Here is a 24,160-nt window from a genome sequence, read left to right as displayed (position 1 = left end):
ACAAATTGCTACCATTGTGAAATTTCTATTTTAAATTTAGACACAAATAAAGAGAGGTATTTTTGCAGTTTGGAAAAGCATTCTCCAGAGTTAAACCTCAGGCCTATTATAAAATTCTGAATGAAAATATGATTTAAAGATATAATTATTATTATTTATTAAAAAAATACCTCACTACTTTCTGCAAAGGGCATAGGTAGGGCCCTACCAAATTCAGGTCCTTTTTGGTTAATTTCAGTCATAGGATTTTAAAAATCATATTTTCAGCTATTTAAAACTGAAATTTCATGATGTTGTAATTATAAGGATAATGACCCAAAAAGGTGTTGTTGGGGCTGTGTGTCACAAGGTTATTGTAGCAGGGGTTGAGATGCTACCCTTACTTCTGTGCTGCTGCTGGCAGCAGCACTGCTTTCAGAGCTGGGCAGCTGGAAAGCAGCGGCTGCTTACTGGGAGCCTAGCTCTGAAGGCAGAGCCACCAGCAGCAGCAGCAGCAGTGCAGAAGTAAGGATGGCATGATATGGTAGTGCCACCCTTACTTCTGCGCTGCTGCTGGCAGGGTGCTGCCTTCAGAACTGGGCACCTTGCCAACAGCAGCTGCTTTCTGGCCACCCAGCTCTGAAGGCAGCACAGACGTGAGGGTGGCAATACCTCAACATCCCTTTTGAGTCAGGGCCCCCACTTGTAGTGAAACCTGTATAGTGTAGGGTAAAAGCACACAGAAGACACATTTCACAGGGGAAACCAGATTTCACAGTCTGTGATGTGTTTTGCATGGCCAGAGACAGCCCCGCCCCCACACCTGGCCTCAGCCAAACAACAACGCGCCCTTCGGGTCCCAGCCACAGACACACGCCTCCCGCCTCCCGCGCACGCGCACGCTTCCCTGGCTCCCTGCGGGCTCAGGGTTCCAGTCCCAGACACGTCCCCTCCCCCAACCCGCCCTCTGTCAGCGGGCGGGGGAAATGGATGAGCCAATCCAGGCGCAGCGTGCGACGTCACAACGGCTATGGTGGCTGCATAGTGACACGTCTTGCTGTGTGTGGCTCGCGGGGCGGCCTTCGTTCTCGCCAGATCCCGGATGCTGGCTCGGCCCGCGTGAGCCCCGGCGGCGTGAATGAGCGGCCATGGCGGGGCAGCAGTTCCAGTACGATGACAGCGGCAACACCTTCTTCTACTTCCTCACCAGCTTCGTGGGGCTCATCGTCATCCCCGCCACCTACTACCTGTGGCCCCGGGACCAGCACGCCGGTGAGCCGCCCGCCGCCGGGCCTGGCCGTGGGCCTCTCCCTGCCGGGGCTGGGGGAGGATCCCACGCGCCTTCCGCCTCCGCTGCCTGGGGAGGAATCGGGGGTGGGGGGGCTTGAGTGGACCCTTCCCGGCGCGCGGTGGTGAGCGCATCTGGGCGAGCGTGAAGCCCCTTCCCCACTGGGTGCTCTGCAGCTGGGCAGACTCCTGCCCGTGGCCCCGTCCCTGCCTTGCCGTGCTGGAGGGAGGCTCGGGGCGGCCTGGTGCCCCGGGGGCTGCTGAACTTTCCCTGAAAACCGTTAGTGGCCGGAGTCGGTTGGGTGTCATGTAAAGAAACAAACTCCAGCGCTTCAGATCGTCTGCCCGAGAACTCCGGCTCTGCGCTGCTCAGCTACCGCGCGCGGTTGCGGAATCAGTCCTTCTTTCGCGGCTTTCCCGGAGCCTTTCCGGGCTGCTGACCTGACTTCGTAACGCAAAATACTCGTGGGGAATGGGGGGCGAGGTGCAGCAAGGAGACAGCCCTCTCCTGCTGCTCTTACACCGCATGGAGCAAAAAGGGCACAGGCACAGGTTGTGTTGTTTCCCCTCTTTGCAGGTGACCTTTAAATGTCCCAGGTGGATAGGGTTTCTCTGCATCCTGTGGGAGTTTGCTCTTCCACAGGCTGATAGATGTGTGTGTTTCTCTTGAATCCGTTATTTTCATTTTGTTTTTATACATCTGATATTGTTCTCCATCCTTAGCAGGAGAGAGCTGTTCAGGATTTTGCATTCTGACAGTATGAATTGCACAAAAATAGGGTGATTTTGACTGTGAGATAAGGATATTAGAATGAGAGAAACAGTATTGCATTTTTCTAGTCCTTTGTACAGTTACTGTTTATAAGATGAGATGTAATGGGTAATATTCACATAATACAAATAGGTGACATTACTATTTTTTATAATGAGTGTCCTGTAGCAGGAAAATTGGGGATTTACTGTATCTGTTTAGTGCTTGAAATAAATTAAAGCCATATTTTTTAACAGTATATTTTAAATTATTTCTTTTGTTCTTTGTTTCCAATTAAAGGGAAGCCTCACTGATGAAAGGAATGCTGAACAAATAAGCCTCTGCTCCTAAGAGTATATCTGTACTGCAAAGTAAAGGCATGATTGTAGCACTGGTAACAATAGCAGTGTAGTTGAGGTGGCACAGGCTTCAGCATGGAGTAGCAAGCAGAGTGCAAGTCCCTTAGGGAGCCTCGGTACATACTCTGGTTGTTAGCCTGTGTTGAAGCCCACCATGTCTACATTGCCATTGTTACCCATGCTAGCTAAAGTTAATACGTGTATGCTACCTGTACTATAGTCACACACCTTCATTTGCATTGTAGACATACTCTAACTCTGCTAGGCAGAGGTAAACAAGAAAAATAAAGGTGGAAGGATTTGCAAGCTTGGCTTTATGAGCTAAGATGTGAAAAAATTATCTAAGTTATTTCTGTCTTGGTGACAAGCCTAGGCCTTTACCAGCCTCAGTTGTTAAGGAGGATGCTGTCTGTAGTTTTGTCTTTGGCTAGTAAGTGTTGTATAGTTTAGATATTTTGTTTATCTCTATCTTCTATTCATCCCCAAACCTCAGCTGTGGGATTTATTTTGAGTCCTTCTCAAGTTTGCTTAGATCCAGTACCTGGGTCTCTTACTTTTTTTTCCAAACAGCAGTTGCATGAAACTGACATGGTTGTTCATAGGTTTCACAGTTACTCTTCAGAACATTGTGAGCAGCTGCCATACTGTCACTATTATTAATGTTTCATAGATTCATAGACTCTAGGACTGGAAGGGACCTCGAGAGGTCATCGAGTCCAGTCCCCTGCCCTCATGGCAGGACCAAATATTGTCTAGACCATCCCTAATAGACATTTATCTAACCTACTCTTAAATATCTCCAGAGATGGAGATTCCACAATTTCCCTAGGCAATCTATTCCAGTGTTTAACTATCCTGACAGTTAGAAACTTTTTCCTAATGTCCAACCTAAATCTCCCTTGCTGCAGTTTAAGCCCATTGCTTCTTGTTCTATCATTGGAGGCTAAGATTAACAAGTTTTCTCCCTCCTCCTGATGACACCCTTTTAGATACCTGAAAACTGCTATCATGTCCCCTCTCAGTTTTCTCTTTTCCAAACTAACCAAACCCAATTCCTTCAGCCTTCCTTCATAGGTTATGTTCTCAAGACCTTTAATCATTCTTGTTGCTCTTCTCTGGACCCTCTCCAATTTCTCCACATCTTTCTTGAAATGCAGTGCCCAGAACTGGACACAATACTCCAGCTGAGGCCTGACCAGCGCAGAGTAAAGCGGAAGAATGACTTCTCGTGTCTTGTTTACAACACACCTGTTAATGCATCCCAGAATCACGTTTGCTTTTTTTGCAACAGTATCACACTGTTGACTCATATTAAGCTTGTGGTCTACTATGACCCCTAGATCTCTTTCTGCCATACTCCTTCCTAGACAGTCTCTTTCCATTCTGTATGTGTGAAACTGATTGTTCCTTCCTAAGTGGAGCACTTTGCATTTACCTTTATTGAACTTCATCCTGTTTACCTCAGACCATTTCTCCAATTTGTCCAGATCATTTTGAATTTTGACCCTATCCTCCAAAGCAGTTGCAATCCCTCCCAGTTTGGTATTGTCCGCAAACTTAATAAGCGTACTTTCTATGCCAACATCTAAATCGTTGATGAAGATATTGAACAGAACCGGTCCCAAAACAGACCCCTGCGGAACCCTACTTGTTATACCTTTCCAGCAGGATTGGGAGTCATTAACAACTACTCTCTGAGTACGGTTATCCAGCCAGTTATGCACCCACCTTATAGTAGCCCCATCTAAATTGTACTTTCCTAGTTTATCTATAAGAATATCATGCGAGACCGTATCAAATGCCTTACTAAAGTCTAGGTATATCACATCCACCGCTTCTCCCTTATCCACAAGGCTCGTTATCCTATCAAAGAACGCTATCAGATTAGTTTGACACGATTTGTTCTTTACAAATCCATGCTGGCTATTCCCTATCACCTTACCACCTTCCAAGTGTTTGCAGATGATTTCTTTAATTACCTGCTCCATTATCTTTCCTGGCACAAAAGTTAAACTAAGTGGTCTGTAGTTTCCTGGGTTGTTTTTATTTCCCTTTTTATAGATGGGCACTATATTTGCCCCCTTCCAGTCTTCTGGAATATCCCCCGTCTTCCATGATTTCCCAAAGATAATAGCTAGAGGCTCAGATACCTCTTCTATTAACTCCTTGAGTATTCTAGGATGCATTTCATCAGGCCCTGGTGACTTGCAGGCATCTAACTTTTCTAAGTGATTTTTTACTTGCTCTTTTTTTATTTTATCTTCTAAACCTACCCTCTTCCCGTAAGCATTCACTATATTAGACATTCCTTCAGACTTCTCAGTGAAGACCGAAACAAAGAAGTCATTAAGCATCTCTGCCATTTCCAAGTCTCCCATTACTGTTTCTCCCTCCTCACTGAGCAGTGGGCCTACCCTGTCCTTGGTCTTCCTCTTGCTTCTAATGTATTGATAAAAAGTCTTCTTGTTTCCCTTTATTCCCATAGCTAGTTTGAGTTCATTTTGTGCCTTTGCCTTTCTAATCTTGCCTCTGCATTCCTGTGTTATTTGCCTATATTCATCCTTTGTAATCTGACCTAGTTTCCATTGTTTATATGACGCCTTTTTATTTTGTAGGTCACGCAAGATCTCGTGGTTAAGCCAAGGTGGTCTTTTGCCACATTTTCTATCTTTCCTAACCATCGTAATAGCTTGCTTTTGGGCCCTTAATAGTGTTCCTTTGAAAAACTGCCAACTCTCCTCAGTTGTTTTTCCCCTCAGTCTTGATTCCCATGGGACCTTAGCTATCAGCTCTCTGAGCTTACCAAAATCTGCCTTCCTGAAATCCATTGTCTCTATTCTGCTGTACTCCCTTCTACCCTTCCTTAGAAATGTTACTCAGCTGCAGCTTGGCAAAGCTATATAAGCATCAGCAGAAGCACTGGAAATGTCTGCTGACTCAGAAAGACAACATTGCACAGCCATCATGGCTAGGAACTGACTCTTTCTCAAAATGAGAGCTTCAGTTCTTCAGAAATCAATACCTTAAGTTTTTCACTGGTGAGTGAATTTCTCAGGCCCTGGTCAGTTGGACTGTAGGCTGGATCTACACAATAATTGGCAGACATGGTTGAGTGTCAAGCACTGCTTCTCACTGACGTCCCCTGATCTGGCATTGTGGGGAGAGCCTGCTGCTTTCAACATTTATTTTTTTGACAAAACAATATTGGGAGTAATTGATTGCATGTTGTTAAGGCAGGTGGTAAACTCAGTTGACTGTTCTCCACACTAACAGGGCAACAGCACTCCACAGTGGTTATTTGGAGGAGGGGGGGAAATGGAGGAGTGGTGTTTGGTATTGTCCAAGTGCAGTTAAAAATTCTTTTGTGTGTGGATATGCTCCCAGTCTGTGTAAGTGACTTGGTAGTGATTAAGTAGTGGACTCCAGCTCACATGATAGTTTGTGTTCTACATAACCAAAAAGTTGTTGTGCCTATAGAAAAAGCCAATTGGATACTGTACAAATAGCAGTCCACCAATTTTCCAATGCCTTTACTTTTTGCTTCGTTGTATACTTTCAGTTGTTAAGAGTATTGTGCTTGTTTAAACTTAGTGCAGGGAGTGCACTAATTCTGCAGTGTTTCTAGTGCACTCATCCGAAAAACTAGTGTTCCTCAGATAGCTTTGTGTGTCTGAATCTTTTGCATGTGACAATTTGAATTTGGTGTCCACTACATGTAATCTGTAGACTATAATAATGGTAGGCTTTAAGAATAAGTTATCATGTAGACTTCATTTTAAAACCACAGGATGGTGAAAAGTAAATGCTGATTGCTTAATCTTGGCTTTTCACTCTTAAAACCAGAGTGACAATCATTTTAGTTTTCAGTAAAATATGTAGAAGGCTGAGCTAAGGAGATGCTTTAAGAAGATAAAGTAAAAACTGATTTTCACTGCAGGCTGTCACAGAGTCTCTTATGAGCACCTAGACTTTAACATCTGTATTAACATCTATGTCCTCTCTATAGAGGAATATTTTCCATAAACCTAGGGTCTTTTAATAAATGTTTGTAGAATGAGATGAAAATACATATTCCTTTGTGTTACAATGTGAATACGAGCGAGGAATGACATTGGGCCCAAACCGTTGTTGTTCTGCCCAACCATTTAGAAAAACATTTAAAACAATGTGAATAGAGTTCAAGTGGTTAAAATTGCTATGAAATAGTGTTTCTGCAGTTTCTAATGAGAACAGTGTAAAAATATTTGAAAGGCCACTCAGTATTATTGGCATGAAAGTGACTTGTCCCTCTCTTAAACATGGGATAAGTGATCATTTTGAGATGCTTTTATGAGGAGAATGCATCCTGACCCCAGCATCAAATGTTTACTACCTGTGGGCCTTGAGGTGTACACAGGAACCTGTAGATCTACAAGAATAGAATTAATACGGTATCTCATCAGCTTCCTGTTTGTTAAATCTTGCTTTAATTAAAGATTTTAGTGCTTATGGCTTTATAGATTACCTGTGATGGCTAGACTATTCCAGTCTCTGACCTCACAAAGAGCAAGTGTGGGTTTCCAGGACATTTTGGAAAAAGCCTTATGAAGTACAATTATAACCAACACCGGGGAAGGCAGTTATTTCTGTTTCATTGCTCTGGTAGTCTCAGCTAAAATGATAGGACAGTGTATCAGAAAACATAACTAAACATGCAGGTAACTGGTTTGAAGGAATGATACTATAAAAGAGGAACTCTTCTTGCTTCCCCACATCTCTCTCAATGCTTATTATGATGTTTCCAATGCTGTTTTAAAGAGTAAACTACTTAGTTATAAAATGCAAGTTGAAGGCATCGAATTACAATACAAAACCAACAAAAAAGATGCATTTGCCTAACATACTGGGTTATCTATTCTTGGGCATCCAGCAAGAATACTGTGGCAGAAATTACTTTTAAGATTGTTTTGAACAAAGGTCAACAAGAAAATAAATTACTCCAAGTAGTGTTAATGGTTTAAAAAATGATCTGTAAAATAAGGAGGTAATTACAATTAGAGTTTGGTGCAACTCCAGAAGACTTTGAAAGCCAATTTTCATCTACTTTTCCATCTATCTTTTTAAAGGCAAGAATAAAGATAGAACCAAAGAGCTTGAAGGGATAGATAAATATCCCTCAGAGTCCATTGATATTGGATTTGTTCTCAAAGAGTTTGGTTGCAGGGTTAGATAGGAGTTAAGTCTCAAAATCCAGGAAGGAGATGAAAAGCAAGAGGTGAATAAGCCTAGTTGTTGGCTAGTATACTGGCTGGCCCGTTAATGCTGATGTGTTTCTTACTGAAGTGATGTAAGATTGACAGTGCTCACCTAGTTATCAAAGTGAAACACAACATGATTATATAGACTGCCTACCTGTTCTCTAACAGATGTTTGTATGCTCTTGTTTGTGATGTTGCAGCCTGCTATCAATGCAATTTTAAACTTGGTTAGAGTGCTGTAAGCACACATACCTAAGGTTGCGAGTCTGTCACGGAGGTCACAAAAGTCAAGATTCTGTGATTTTTCTGAGACCTCTGTGACTTTGCAGTGGCTGGTGTGGCTGATCCCGAGACTGCCCGATCAGTTGGCCCCGGGGGCTTCCAGAGCAGCAGGGGTCCCATGGGCAGCCCCAGAGCAGTGGTCCCGAGGACCGCCTTGGAGGTCTTTGGTGCATGGTCCTGGGGGGCCTTGGAGCAGCAGGTGGCTGGGGGGCAGTCAGCTCCTGCTGTTGGAGCAGGGGCCAGCCATCCGCCCCTGCCCCCTCTCCCCCAACAGTGGGGCCCCAGGAACAGCTAAGATTTAGTCAGGGGTATAGTAAAAGTCATGGACAGGTCACAGGCCGTGAATTTTTGTTTATTGCCTGTGACCTGTCCGTGACATACTAAAAATACCCATGACTAAATCTTAGCCTTATACATTTTTGTGATGTGCTATGTGGAAAGAATAAAGTCTTTGTTCTGAAGATTATAGGCTAACTTGAACAAAACAATACATGGGACAACAGTTCAAGCGCCTGGAAACATTATACCCTCTCCAGTGGGGAGATGAATGTAAGCAGAAGAGAGATTTGAAGGAGGAGAAACATAGTACAGGAGAGAAGGGAGTCTGTTAATCATAGGGGATGTCTGTTGCTGATCACAGTGGAAGAACTGAAGTTGATCTGTAATGACTGAAGAGGGATAATTGCTTATTTCTTTTCCAGTTAAAAATCAATATAAATGTACTTGCATAAAATGGATAATGAATGTACAGCTGGACAACTTTGTCATAGAATTTCTTTGCAATGTATTTTAGATGCATCCACATGCGAACAGTTTATAGTTGTATGTGCACTCACTTATTTTTTTATGAATTTGTTCCTCAGTCAAATGTAGTTACAAAGTTTTCCTCAAGCTCCACTGTGAATTGACAGGTTTCAGAGTAGCAGCCGTGTTAGTCTGTAAAAGAATAGGAGTACTTGTGGCACCTTAGAGACTAACAAATTTATTTAAGCATAAGTTTTCTTGGGCTGCAGCTCACTTCTTCGGATGCATCCGAAGAAGTGAGCTGTAGCCCAAGAAACTTATGCTTAAATAAATTTAGTCTCTAAGGTGCCACAAGTACTCCTGTTCTTTTTACTGTGAATTGAATCACTAGTGAAACCAACATTTATAGATATTTTTAGGGTATGAAATATTTATTAAACCTTTCATAATGCCCTTACATGCATAAGGAAAAAAAAATAAACCCAACCACCTCTTTTGTGATCCAGCTCTGCGTTTGAACTGGGACATAATAGTCTATTTCTTGTGGTTGTGATACTGCAGAATGGTGGATTTTAGGGCATTTCAGTGCTGTGTAGCTAGGGGAGTATAAAAAGACAATAGATTCTTCACAGGGTGGCCTCTAAATATTCCTAGTTGTTTGTTGCACCACCTTGTGTTGCTCAGGTTCCCAACCTAGTGGAAAGCAGCACCCTCCTTTGACAATGTCTCCATAAGTACTGTCTCTTGACACCAGACATTAGGAGCTGAGGTTATAAAAGTGCACAGAAAGCCCCACTCCTTCGGCTTCTTTCATTGGTCCCCGCCCAAAAATTGAAAAATGTAGAAGTTCTTTGAGTGTTGTTAGGCTACTTACCAGTAACTTTCTTTATATAGCACTTTCTTCTGTAGGTCTCAAAATCTAGTGAAGTAAATGAGTATTATCTCCTCCTCAATGATGTGGAACTGAGGCACAAAGGTTAAAACCTAGTTCAGTGCCATACTGTAAATCAGTGGTGAATAAAACTTGGATCTGATTCCTCAGTCTGTGCCTTATCCACTAGACCATGTTGCTTCCAAATAAACAGATGAATTCCATCCTTATTTTACCACCCTCATTTATGTGTGTTTGTGCATAAGTGTTCGATGAGGGCAAACAGAAGCAGAAAATGGGGACACCTGATATCAGGAATTCAGAAAACTTAGATTTTACAAGTTTTACATATTTGTTCTTAATCCACTGGTGAAAAATGGCTCATAGCACTGATAGTTCAGGGGCTACCAATATCAAAAAATTTAAATAAAACGGACAGGTTTCAGAGTGGTAGCCATGTTAGTCTGTATTAACAAAAAGAACAAGTTGTGCTTTTGGCACCTTACAACTTCAATACCCACCTGCTGAAGTGAAGAAACAGATTGACAGAGCCAGAAGAGTACCCAGAAGTCACCTATTACAGGACAGGCCCAACACGTTCAGCCTCCAACTAAAACTTCTCCAGTGCATCATCAACGATCTACAACCTATCCTGAAGGATGATCCCTCACTCTGAGATTTTGGGAGACAGGCCACTCCTCTCTACAGTCAACCCCCCAACCTGAATTAAATACTCACCAGCAACTACATACCACACAACAAAAACACTAACCCAGGAACTTATCCTTGCAACAAAGCCAGTTGCCAACTCTGTCCACATATTTATTCAGGGGACACCATCATAGGACCTAATCACATCAGCCACACTATCAGAGGCTTGTTCACCTGCACATCTATGAATATGATATATGCCATCGTGTGCCAGCAATGACCCTCTGCCATGTACATTGGCCAAACCGGACAGTCTCTACAGAAGAGAATAAATGGACACAAATCAGATGTCAAGAATTATAACATTCAAAAACCAGTCAGAGAACACTTCAACTCCCTGGTCACTCAGTTACAGATGTCAAAGTCGCAATATTACAACAAAAAAATGTAAACAGACTTGAGTGAGAAAATGCAGAATTGGAATTAATTTGCAAACTGGACACAATTAAATTGGGCATGAATAAAGACTGGGAGTGGATGGGGCATTACACAAAGTAAGACTATTTCCCAATGCTAATTCTCTCCCCCCCCTCCCCAACTGTTACTCTCACCTTCTTGTCAGCTGTTGGAAATGGGCCATCCTGATTATCACTAAAATTTTCTTTTCCCTCCTGCTGATAAAGCCCACCTTAATTGATTACTCTCATTATAGTTAGTATGACAACACTTCATTTTTTCATGTTCTCTGTGTATATATGTCTTCCTATTGTATTTTCCACTGCATGCATCCGATGAAGTGGTTTTAGCCCACATAAGCTTATGCTCAAATTTTAGTCTCAAAGGTGCCACAGGTACTCCTGTTCTTTTTAAATAAAACTGTTAGTTCTCATTAGAAAAGGTGTATACATTGCTCTGTGTTCATGTGGAAAACCTGCATTAAATTCCTTGATCTGATCTTGTGCTCCCATTGGAGAAGAGCTGCAGAGAAAACATACTCTGTGTTCAGGGGTTCTCACAATAAAAGCTTTGGTGGCCTCAGAGTGTGACCATCAACTCTTGCTCGTGGCTTCTCTGACACTTTTTCCTAAAATACTTAATTAACTTTAGGAAAAACAAATAAATATGCACATACACATGTCCAAATCAGTGTAATTTATTTATGTAGGGCTCTTTGCAGACTCAATAATAAAAATAATGTACAGTTGTCTGTGTTCTTTACTGGGTCCAAACAGAATAGAAACACAAGGTGCTTGCATGTTCTTGTCTTTTTTTGGTTGATTTTTTTTTTTTGGAGGGGGGGAGGTTTTGCTTTTTAGAAATGGCTTACTAGCTAGTAACTCTGTTTCTGTGAAAAGTGATATTTGTGTTTGTTAATATCACTTTTCACAGCAGCAGACTTGCTAGGAAGGAGGCAGTGAAAAGTGATACTTGTAACAGACTTACTCAGCCCTGATAAACCAGAGGACAGATTAAGCCCTGGATGGGGAGGTGGGTAGGGAGGCAGCAGTGGCCAGAGGCGATGTGGTGGTGAACCTGGGGCCGGAGCCCAAAGCCCCACAGCCTTAGGATGGAAACTGTTGCTGTGTGGCTCAAGGACAGAGCCCACACCCCAGAGCTGAAGCCAGAAGCCTGAACCCCACCACCCCTGGGTAGGGGGGGAATTCTCACTGGCTGCCTGCTCCTCTGGTGTTCGTGGATCCATTGCTCCCCACCACCTCCCTGTCCTCATTCGCCACTGAGAAGGCTGTGGCCACAAGAAAAGCCCATGGTGGCTGCATTTGAAAATGCTGGTTTAGGAAGTGCTTTATGTTGCTCAGTACTGAGCAGGTGAGCCAGTCTGATGTACATAATGTTTCTGTGGTTATGTTTACACTACTGCCTCTGGTTTTAATATCCTGGGCATGATGCTTATACAAAAAGTGGAGCATGCATGAGCACTACGTCAGGAAAGCACGAATGGGAGCACTGGCCGCTTCTGTGTACATGCATTAGAATCTTTCTGCAGACAAATCCTGACCCTGGTACAGTCCAGTGACACTCCTAGCAACCTGATAACTTGGAGGGGCTCTGGGGCTTAGGACGGGGAGAAGGATAGGGCTGCTTTCTGCTGCAGCTGTACTTCATCTTTCTGGTTCCACTCCCTTTCAAGGAGGTTGGCCTATCCTACTGCTATTTCCTTACAAAGGAGTGTGGGGTGGAGAGGTCACTTACGTTTACTTTCCTGACACATAGCCTCTTCTGCTTTTCCCGTGTCCTGCAAAAAGAGCTTAAAGCAGCCAGGTTCTATCTGAGCCCGTAGTCGGTTCTGGATGGTGAAAACGAAGGGGACCCATTCACTGCCTCATGAATTACTTCCAGGCACCCTTGAAGTGTGCAGTGTTGAAAGGGGGCTGTGCCAGTCCTCCTCCCCAAGTTATGTAAGAGTCTGGGGAAAGAGACGCTTACCTGTCCCCATACTCAGACTCGCTTTGCTGCTCTTCCTGTTAACCACCTTTTTTTCGAGGCCTGGAGAAAAATGTGTTGCTATGCTTCCTTGGGGCATTGCGCAAGCAGTAAGATTCTATTGTGCCAGATAGCAAAATGGACTAGATGTGACATGCTGTCAAAGGCAGAAAGCAAACAAATGAAAAACTAGAGTTTTTTTTTTCTTTATTTCAGGTGTTGTAATTTTTTTTGCTATTTGTAAAAATAGGTTAAAATATGACTTTTTTTTTAAGAACACGTTTTAAGTTTCTGTAGAAGAAATGTACGTTCAAGAGTAGGGTTAAAATTCTTTTCTCGGTGTGGGTTGGCAGAGGCTAACATCAAATGAAAGAGATGCACAGCGTGTAGAGGAGCAAGATGGCATATTGCATTATGATGGCCACCTCACTGGCCTATATTAGAAGCTGTTACAATATCAGCCACTTTCCACTATCTCTTGATAAAAGGTGGAAACTTTTGAGCACAATACAGAGATCAGATCCTCAGAAAGGGGGTCTGCAAGCATAACTTCCATTGTAAATTTCAAGAAATCTGTGCTTCATGAATCTCATTGAAGCAACTTAAAATGGTATTTTAAGATAAAGAATAACTCATGCAGCTGTCACAAATAAGTATTCAGTGAGGGTCAGTGCTAATAAAGTTAAAACTGAGGCTTATAGTGGAATTTTAAAAATGAATGATTTGGAGGGATAAAGGGAGAGTTCTAGACAGATGGGGGGTGGGGGATGTCACAAGATGAAAATTACCATTCTTCCAGAAACTGAGTCCTCATGCTAAGAGTTGCAGAAAATTAGCACTTTGAGTGTCTACAAATTTTCCTTCCTTCAGAGGCTTTAAAGCATAACTTTTTAAAATTTGCTTGCTCAAAAGGGTTTCTCTTTATCCTTACATGTATATTAGGAGTAGTTTTTGAAGATAGGGTGATACTTGCATTCCTGCTAAAACATAAAAGGATTTGTGTGCCTGCGCCACCAGAGTGCTGTAATGAAATTATCTCCTTTATTTAAAACTTCCTTTGCACAGAAAATTCTTATCACAGCGGTTTAAAATCTAATAAATATCTGATGGGAGTGAGAATTCAATCTTAAAATAAAAAAATACTGAGTCTGGTTGGTTCAAGTATTCAAAACTAGATGAAGTAATTAGTAGAGTGGAAGAAGAGAGATTTAAACTTAAGTATATGATGTGACATTTTGACATGATCATGACCAATAAGAACTCCTGTTACATATAATGAAGAATTTGAAGGAGGCATAAATGTGCTGTCCAGAGAGGCAGGATAGTCTAGCGGATTAAACTAGGAGTCAGGAACTGATGCATTCAGACTTCTGGTGTGGCCTTGTGCAATCTCAGGCTGAGTCCACATGGGGGGACTTAATCACTTGTATTGTATTGGACCCAATCTTTGAATCCCATATACTTCCAAGCCAACGAGGTTTGAGCAGCATTCAGACATTCTCTAGTCCTGGCCACCCAGGCACACTGTCAGGATGCAGACTCTGTCTGGCATCCCACATTTGGCTGTGGAACCCATCATTAACACAGGGCCTTGAGATCAGTGTTGATACTCCTAAACCTCCCCATGCATGCTCTCCCAGAGTCCACCCCTGCAGGCATTCTAGGTTATAGTGCAGTCCTTTGGGGACTGTGAGACAATTTTAAAGCAAGGAACAGTTTTAAAGGAAGGAACCTCTGGTTTTCTTGGCATAGAGGATTAACAACAGTTAATGGTTCTATCAGAAGCCGAGGCTGTTTGTTTGCATTTAGGAATTACTGTAGTGCCTAGGGGCCCTAGACAGGGACCAGGACCCTGTTGTGCTGGGCACTTTTTCAAACGCGGAACACCAATGGAGTAGAACTATTCAGTGTTGATTCAATGTTCCTTGGGGCCTTGTAATGTCTTTCCATCATAGTACTTTGCTACATGTCCGTTTACTACTACCAGATTATGATTTAATTCACTATCAGTGTTACAAGTAAAAATAGCATAAAACCAAATGGAATTTGTGACTGGAAACCATCTTCCCCAAACTGTCACACAAGTCACTTACTTTGTTTCCCTATAAGAAAATTGGGGAGAATACCTACGTCACAGGTGCATTGTGAGAATTAGTACTAAGTATTACTAAAAAAAAAAAAAAAAAAGAGATAAAGGATGAAATTAGGTACTTCAGAGTAATGAAGCAGATCCTCCACTGTTTGCAGGGTGGGAATCCTGACTGAATCTTTAATATTAACTTTGTAGGAAAATGATATACTTAGGTCTGTCAGTTTGCTATTGTGAGAGATCTGACTTGTCAATATATACTGCTCTATTCAGTGGAAAAAACTGTTAATGCAGAATTAAAGTTGCTTGGTGGTATGTTGTCCCCTTGCTGAACATTGAAATGAACAAAACTCAAACTTCTGAAAACCAGGAAATGCATGGTTAAGATTGCCCAGGCAACCTTAACTCTGTCATATTTCAGTAATGCCTCAGTACAGTACAGTACAGTGAGCTGTGCTCCCAGTGCTCAGAGCTAATCCCCTCGTGGAGGTGGATTACCAGGAGTGCAAGGATAGCTCTCTTCACACACGACCACACTTGCACTTCAAAAGCGCTGCCGTCAGAGCGTTCCTGCAGCAGCACTTTGAAGTTTCTAGTGTAGACATACCTTAAATCGCTCAGGCATGTGAATTTTTCACACCCCTGAATGTAGTGAAGCTGATTTAATTTTTTAGTGCAGATCAGGCCTAAACACTTATTCATAAGGTGAAAACAACCTACACTTATGCTAATAAGCGTAGCAGAAATCACACCTTTCCTCTCCCCAGCTCCAAGAGGCTCTGGTAGGAGTCAGGTCTTCAAAACCCACAAAGGTCTTTCTCTGTGGCTACAAGTTCATAACAGCTTTAGCTCAGAACAAGCACACTCATGCATAGTTTAGTTTTTCTTCTGTGCAGTTTGGGCCTTTGATCTTCAGGTTCTGGGAACAAGTAATCAATAAACAATGGTCCCTTTCTCAAAGTGTAGCTTCAAAAGGAGGAGTTTTGCATAACTGGAGGTGAGAATTGGCATTCAGCTCCCTCTAGAGATTCCCCAGGTAAATACTTGATACTGTTGGCCCAGATATCTATTCTCTCCTGGCACATTGTTCAATACAGTCCTTTGACCTTCATAATGCTTCCAGAGTTCACATCCCATCTCCCTCTTAGAGAAGTTACGTGCTGTCCTGGCCCACAATAATATGTAACCTTTTTAATTAATACAATAAACTCCAAAGATACTTAATTATGTTTAAGGTTTTGCAAGGATATTGTGGGAAAGTGCCATATCTGTCACTCCCTGCTAATTATATAATGTATACAATTCTTCACTGAAGTGATGCATTCTGCATCCTGAAGGTACACATGCAGCTCCTCCCTTTGTTCACATGCATTGTGTGTGTGTGTGTGTGAGAGAAATTATAGATATCCTCAATCATAATCACAGCTCTGTCACATATCACAATAAAACCCACACATTGCCTCACATCACTAACACACCTTTACCAAGCAGGCCCAACTACTGCCTCCACCTATTAGTGTAGGTATACTTAACAGCCAATACACTGACTTGTGCCTGGAGTGTATCCAAAATATTGCCATTGGCTACTGCCCGTTCCATGGAACAGAGAGAACATGGTGTGAGCAACTGTTTTTATTCCTTTTTGCTATTTAGTAGTGTTAGATGAAATCTTGTAGGGGTGAGTGAATGGGTTGTAAAACGAGGTGAAGAGCTTGCACATTTAAGCAACTGTGGAGTTGGCAAAATACAGGTATGTGTGTTAATAGGGCATATGACACATTGCTGAAAGACAATAGAGTTAAAGTTACATGGGCAACCTTAACTGTGCATGTCCTAGTTTTTAGAAGTTTAAGTTTTGCTCAGCTCGATGTTCTGCAGGGTGGTGACATACTACCAAGCAGCAACTCTAATAACCTTTTTGTCATTCAATTTACTAGGTTTTTTTTTTTGAACAGGAGAAAATACGTTGTTAGGAGTTAGTCATTTAGGCAATTTATAAATATCACGTCCTGCAATTTGTGTACTGAGCTAGCCACTCCCATCAGCTGTGCCCCACTAGCCCTGCTCCAGCACATCAACCTATTCAGTGCATTCCCCCCTCCAAGCTGTAAGTGGGTCTTCCCACCACAAGCAGGGAATTCATCTCCCTGAAGTCTTCACTCCCTGGTGTGCACACACTTCTGTTGCTGTTAATTCCCCCTTTTACAGTCCGACATGCATCCAGCGGCTGGAGCAAAGGAAAACTGTGGTACAGTGGAATAGCTGTGTGCAAGAAGGTTGGCAGAGCTGGGAGTTTAGGGTAGTTGCAGTATGCTTACAGATCTTGCAGGTTGTGGTGCACTGGCAGAGCTGGAGGTTGCAGAGGGGTTGTGTGGGGTGCTGGCAGACCTGGGGCTGCAGGGCACCTGGGGGAAGTTGCAGAGCTGGGGAATGCCCTGGCTTTCTTATGAGTCCGCAACCTCTTTCATCTCCCCTGCTATCTATCCCTATTCATCATAGAATCCTGGACACGTAGGGCTGGAAAGGGACCTCAAGAGGTCATATAGTTTAGCCCTCCTATGCTGAAACAGGACCAAATACACCTACACCATCCTTAACTGGTGTTGTCCAACCTGTTCTTAAATCCTCCGTTGCCGTGGATTACACAAACCTCCCTTTGAAGTATGTTCCAGGGCTTAACTATGCTTCTAGTTAGATATTTTTCCAAATATCTAATTTAAATCTCCCTTGCTAAAGATTAACCCCATTACTACTTGTCCTAGTTCAGTGGACATGGAGAATAGTTGATCACCAGCTGCTTTATTACAGCCCTTAGCATACGTCCTTCCTTCGGTTGCCTTTTCTCAAGACTAAACATGCTCTGTTTTTTTTAACCTTTCCTCACAGATCAGGTTTTCTAAACCTTTTCCCATTTTGGTCACGATTATAGAGATGCTCCCACAAGAACATAGGGAAGACCTTAAATCCATAGTGTCTGAAGGACAGTTAGTAGCCCAGATGTCACTACAGGCTGCGTTAGATGCTTCTGATGCAGTAGCATGCTCAATGGCCACTTCCATAGCTATGCTGCTGCTCTGCTATTTTAAGCATTGCTTCCAGTTTTTAAAATATAGCTGTCCTAAGGGCTCTAAACTCCATGTACTTTTCTGAATAATCTTGAAATTTGCTGTGTCTCATGGGACTGTGGAGATCAGACTAGTGGTCAGAATTTGACATCCTTTGGATAAGGGTTTCCTGAGAGAGAGACCCCATTAAAACACCCAACCTCCTCTCACTGTCCCCCGAACCCTAAAACCAAGTTGTCTACAAAATCACCTTGTTCTAAGACTTTTTTGTGTGTGCACACGCCATGGGCTCAAATTAATCCTCTAATGGTGCCCAAACTGACCTCAGCCATTCAGGATTTATCTCAGTCTATCCCTTTGGGAAATATTGGGATGGAAAGGAGTCTGTAGAAGCATATCTGACAGAGTCCCAGAGTAGCTGAAAGATACAGCATGAACCCCAGCCATACTCATTGACTGTGCTTTCAAGCCTGCAGTTTTGTTTTTTTAAAGTTGTGAAAAACTGATTTTTATTTTACAGAAATATACAAACTTTATTCTCTCATTTCTCCATCTTCTTCTACTCCTCTGAGGTACAGGACGTTGTTACATCTTATCAAAACTTCACCAAGGTGCCCTGACAATGCACCATCTATGTATTCTTCTGTGTTTGCAAGCTGCATGTTCATGTAGCCATCAGCAGACACCAGGTAGCCCTTGTACTCCATCCCCAACATCAGCTTCACCATCACCGGCTTCCCTCTCAGCCCATTCAGGAAGGGCTTGGGGTTCGGGGGGAAGCTCATGGTAATGCAGCCTGGCACAAGGCAGCTGTTTAAAAAAAAAAAAATTACTCGCAGGGCCGCACGTGCATCCTGTTCCTATTGGGAACCACTACTAAAGGACCCTCCCTCAAGCCTAAGGGGGGGATCCACAGGACCTGGAAACCACACGTGCGCCCTGTTGGTAGGCATGCATGTGTGACTGCTGGGCATAAATATAAAGTAAACAATGAAATAAGGTTTTGGGTTTTTTTGGTTTGGCATGAGTGGCACAGCTTTGCCAGATGTTATAACTATTTCATAACTAGTAAATCCTTGTGTGTATTGTTAGCTTCCCATATGCTGCAGGGTACCGTATTGTTCCTGAAAAGTTTACTTCAGAAAGTGAGAGTCCATTAGTCAAGGGGTTCCTCAGAAGGTGAAGAGATGAAGGACTTGGTATACCATGATAGGGAACAGCTCCTGATGCCAGTGAAGGGTCACCTCACCATTGACTTTCTCTTCTCTCAACTATACCCCCCAGACACTCACAAAAGCGAGGGAGGGGGATGCCCTGAGCCGTTCGGGACAGTGTCAGGCCCTTATCTAGGGTTGTCCTTTAGCCGTGTTACCATGTCACAAAGGCTTTGTTTGCCTTACTTTCCCAACCCTTTTGAAGTCTACTTTTGATACAGCAGGTTGTAGTGAGGTGTTCTATAGAGACAGCTCCTTTGTGGGAATGTGCTGGCTCTTAAGGGCCTTTGTGTCTGTTCACACAGGGAGGATGCGAGGTTTCCTTCAAGGGGGTTAAGGAGTGGGTCTGCTGTACTGCGCTGCTAGTCAAGGATGTGACTAGCATAATTGATTAGGTCTGTTGGTTGCTGTAGTAGATTTTACCACCTACTTCCATTAGGTTGACTTAGGCATCCACATAGCCTTCTGTACCTAGAGAAATATTTTGAAATCTGGTAATGGGAGCCAACTTCCTTGATGTTAGGGATTTCATCCTTAACATCATAGTATGTGTCCTGGAGGAGTCTCATGTCATGCTGTCAGTGTCTAAGATCTCTGCCTCTACCTGTGTTTTCTCCCTTGTGGAATCTGTATGGGGGTTGTGGCAGCCTGATCCTTCTCATGGACTTTGGGATATATCTACAAAGTAAAGGTGGACTGTGAAAACTGGTGACAAGGTGAGTCTTGGGGATCTGATGGCAGCAGTATGAGGAGTGTAGTATGTTGCCTGCTTTTATAGCTGCCAAGCATGGAGACTGGGTGTGTCATGGATTGAATATTCATTCTAGTTAACTATCTGCAACCAGGTCCTCTGGGATAGTGGAAAGGGGATGGGAGAGAGGAGGAAAGGGAAGAACAATGGCTCTTTTGTGGAAACATGAAAATGGTGTCAGCATTTCAGCAGAGGAAAGCAAATGCAGAATTACTGCTTGTGGCCAAGAGGGTACATGAGTCTGTCCCAGTATGTGAATGGGGTAGAGATAGTCTTACAATTCTTAAAGAAGCTCTGTTACCTGTAACTGATTTCTCTGCAGTAGAACTGTGTGGATGTAAACTGCAAAGATTAATATCTCACTCAATATTGCTTACCTAGGCTTTCTGTAAAGCCACATGGTACTGTTCTGATGCCTTTCTGTGTTACAATTCCTGAAGTATGTGTGTCATCTCTCTAATATCCTGGGACCAACATGGCTACAACTACTTCTTTACACTCTCATGCGTTTCTGCATTGCTTCCATGGGATGTGAGAACATGAGTGGAAGAGTGGGCTTGGGCTTATATTGGGATGAAAATAGCATTTCGTGGGGAAGTGGGTGAAACCTTATATCATGGCAGTGATGTATGAGGTAGAAAGTATGGTGCATACATGTTGGATAATGCCAGATTCAGGTGAGTATTGTTTCCTGAGCTTACTTTAAGTCAGTGGTTCTCAAACTTTTGTAGTGGTGACCCCTTTCACATAGCTAGCCTCTGAGTGCAACCCCACCTTATACATTAAGAGCACTTCTTTATATATTTAACACCACTATAAATGCTGGATGCAAAGCAGGGTTTGAGCTGGAGGCTGACAGCTTGTGACCCCCCCATGTAATAACCTGGGACCCTCTAAGGGGTCCCAACCCCCAGTTTGAGAACCCCTGCTTTAAGTGGTCTGTCGAAGGGGGAGAGTATTTGAGAAGTAGCTCCTTGCAAGAGAAATGTGGTGGCTCTTAAGCTTTTTTGTTTGCCTCTGGAAAACCATAGGGAGAAGTTGGGTTCCTGGCCTATTCAATACTTCTTGTAAATGTACCTTGGAATAGGGCTGCCCATACTCAAACTTCTACTGCCATAGGTTAGGCTAGTTGATCTCCAGTACCAACAACTGTTTAGTGAGGCTTTCAGTGATGACTATAGTTTCAACATCAGACAATTTGTCCTCTATATCGTAGTCTGTTTTTATGGCAGTTGGGGGAACCTTCTCCAGACCCAGGTCATGGCAAAAAAGATGTCTCCCTCTGAAAGCTGCCATATCTTCTTTTTGTCTTGTTGGATCCATCTGGGGGTTGTTGCAGCAGGATGTTTCCTTCAGAAGTCCAGGAAGCAAAGCTGCAGTGCAAGCATTGCAGAGAAAGGTGATTTGCAGGGATCTGGTTGACTTTATAACTGCCAAGAGAGGAGAAAAGCCTTGCCTTATAGAAACAGGCTCATAGGCAGTACAGTGCTTGAATCAGATGGCATGAACCCCTCAAAAAAACCTTTCTTGAAACTGTTCATGTGATTAGGCTTAGGACACTACTGTCAGAAAACCTTTGCACATAAAAGTGAACACTTTACACCTTTGCGCTGATGCTTTCACAATGTTTCACAATGCCAGAGTGCGTAGGGCAGGGAGGAGCATTCTTTGCATACTAACAGAGTGTGATTTTATTTATTTATTTATTTTGGCCAGGTACTCATGAAACTCTGTGTAGATAATTTAGTTCTATTGCCCTCACAAAACTAATGTAGCATCAAGAAGTATTCTCATGTAAACTTACACCTACTACACAGGAGATTGTGAAATGTTCCTTACAGGCCTTGAGTAGCCATGAAATGATGGGACAGACCATCACATGGTCCTTGCTTAGCAATCTGAAGCATAGTTCTGACAGCTGTCAATCGCCTGCACCACTTTTCTCCCTCAACAAGGTCTCCCACTTGTCCAGCTCTATATACCCATGTATACCAGCCTTCTTTCTTACACGGTGCGGAATTTATAATGCTGAAGCTATTACGTGCTGAAAAACAGTATTGAAATACTGACGACTGCAGTATATCATGAGTGACACAGTGCAGGGATTTTTCTTTATGCTGTGGAGGGGAGGATACCTCTACTGAAATAAGAGGTAGTGGGTGGTGGATGGAGTGTGTTGCCTCCACAGTGGGTGCCAAAACTTTTATTAAAACAAAATCTAGAAAACATATCTAAGTTAAGATGATAGACTTAATTTGATTTGACAGTGTTTTATTTTTAGATCATATCACACAAGTTAGTCTCAGTAATGGATTGGAGTTACGTCATTAAATTAATGCCAAAAATAATTAACCATTTGTACATTTTAAGGAGTATAAGAACATGACTGTCCATTTGGGTATAAATCCTAACTAAAGAATTTTACCATAGTCAATCAAATCTATAATTTGAAGCTGATTAAATATCTTAATATTGAAACCAGTTATAAAGCTTCCTTCTTAGCCACCACATAGGAATTAGTCTGACACTTTCCTCCCCTCCGTACCCCTCAGAGGAGTATTAAAATACAGACTTTAACAGAACTCTTGATAGACAAAAGTTTAACTTCCTATTTATCAGAAATTAGAGATGATGATCTCAAGTCTTTCAGGACTTTTAAACACAGAACACGCTGTAATGAGTGTCTTTGAGACAATATTTAGGGCTCTTTAAACCTGAGGAACTCCTTTCAGGTGCCTTCCCTGGGTTTGTTTTATGGATACTCATACCACATGCATGCACACAGCTACACTTACTTTCACCCCTAAAAAAAAAAAAAAGGCTGGGACATCTCCGGGTTAATAAATAAATAAATAAATAAAACAACCCAGGGTAAAATATGGAAACTGGAAAGATAAGATATTTGTGTTCACAAGGGGTTCATGAACTTTTCAATGTTTGCATGCAGCCTGCTGGACACTTGTAGAGTAGGAGTTGGAATGGCAGTTAAGGAGTCATACAGTGATGTTCTGCTGGCACAATGTTTCCCACTAGTGGGCTGCCTCTGGTGTAGGGAGAGACTGGTCAGAGGCTGGAATGACTTGTGGCTGTTGAGACTTCCTCTCCCCGAGGAAATCACCCTTGGAAATTCTGGAACTTAAGTCTTCCCTCAGTTTTCTTGTTGATCAAAAGGCAAAGATTCTCAGTGTTACCTTTGATTCGTATGATTGATGAATTTTTCTTGTTCCATCCAAGGTCTTTGAGTCAGTCAGATATGAGGCCATTGTTAACAAGCATCAATGTTGGAAAAGTCCCTCTAAGCTAGAAATTAAAAACACATATTTTGCCTATCACAGTGACTCTTGGTCTGTGACCCTGCAAAAATGAGAAATCCAGACACGTAAAACCTCTTTTGAGGAGGCTGACATGGTCTTATTTGGGTGAAAGGTCTTAAGATGATACTGTGTCAGTAGTTTAGGGAAAATTCAAAAGGAACCCCTATAAAAATTACTAATAGGAAAAACTCTAGCTTAACAAAACCTGTCACTCAGTTTTATTTTTGCTGATAAATTAATATAAATTAAAACATGACAAATTTCATCATCTCCACTTTTTTCTCTGCTAATCTAAATATAGACAGATGTTCTTGTTCTTGCAGATTAAGCAGTTTGTTTCTTGTGAAATCTACATCATGATAGAGAAAAGTTACTTTAAAACTAATCAAGAAGCCCATTTATAATATAAAATTAATGCTATAAAAGGTCTTTACAGCTATATACAGCTTCTCACAATGGGTGGGATTCTCTTCCCAGCAAAGCCATTATGGGGTTCCATAAACTGTCTTCACTTTCCATCACAGTGTACTGCCTTTCCTGAAACCTATCTCACACCACTAGCTTGATCCCAGGTAATACCAAAATATAATTAAAGCTCTTTTAATATAGACAGATTGCTCCCACTCTTGGGGAAATATTTGTACCATTGGTTTGCCCCACCCACTCTGAAATGTTTGGGGAAGCTAGCCTCCTAGTTCTTTGCTATTTATTATGACATTTGCCAAACATCCTGTCAACTGGAACCTCATATTAGATGCTCTGCAGGTATATAGGCAGATTTCTGCAAATCTGCAGAGATCTGCTTTATAATCACAGAACATGTTTGCGGATCAGATGCGGATACAAATGTTGCATCCATGCAGGGTTCTACATATAGGTAGGTACGGTCTCTGCCCGCAAAGAGCTACAGTCTAACTAAAAATCAGACACACAAAGTAAGTGTTACAAAGAGGAAGAGAGTAACAGTATTTGAAGGTTTTTAGTTCTTCCAGTGCTTCACTCAAAAACCATCCCCAACTCTCACTCCCCAGTTGTATTCCAAGATCCATTTCATATGTAATCTTCTTTTTCTGCCCCCCATACTGCAGCTGATATCAGAGGGGGAGACCATTTGCCTGAGTAGA

At 42.5% G+C, this 24,160-nt stretch overlaps 2 protein-coding genes across 2 annotated transcripts in view; one reads left to right on the top strand and one right to left on the bottom strand.

The window, feature by feature from the left end:
• Positions 1-993: 993 nt before the first annotated feature.
• The window catches only part of SEC63 (SEC63 homolog, protein translocation regulator), a 111,128-nt gene continuing 87,961 nt past the window's right edge, over positions 994-24,160 (top strand). Inside the window, exon 1 of the mRNA XM_030556062.1 lies at positions 994-1,251. Within this exon, the coding sequence (XP_030411922.1) occupies positions 1,128-1,251 (124 nt within the window). The 5' untranslated portion in view covers positions 994-1,127. The remainder of the gene's footprint in view (positions 1,252-24,160) is intronic.
• LOC115648439 (small nuclear ribonucleoprotein F-like) lies at positions 18,291-18,557 on the bottom strand. The gene has a single exon (XM_030556063.1). It carries the CDS (start codon positions 18,540-18,542, stop codon positions 18,291-18,293), a length of 252 nt encoding a protein of 83 aa, XP_030411923.1. The 5' UTR covers positions 18,543-18,557.

Source organism: Gopherus evgoodei, chromosome 3 (assembly GCF_007399415.2).
Source record: "Gopherus evgoodei ecotype Sinaloan lineage chromosome 3, rGopEvg1_v1.p, whole genome shotgun sequence".
Lineage (NCBI taxonomy): Eukaryota > Metazoa > Chordata > Testudines > Testudinidae > Gopherus > Gopherus evgoodei.
This window is presented reverse-complemented; position numbering and strand designations above follow the sequence as displayed.

Coding starts and splice junctions, on each gene's coding strand:
- LOC115648439 (XM_030556063.1), bottom strand. CDS start 18,542: ATGAGCTTCCCCCCGAACCCCAAGCCCTTCCTGAATGGGCTGAGAGGG.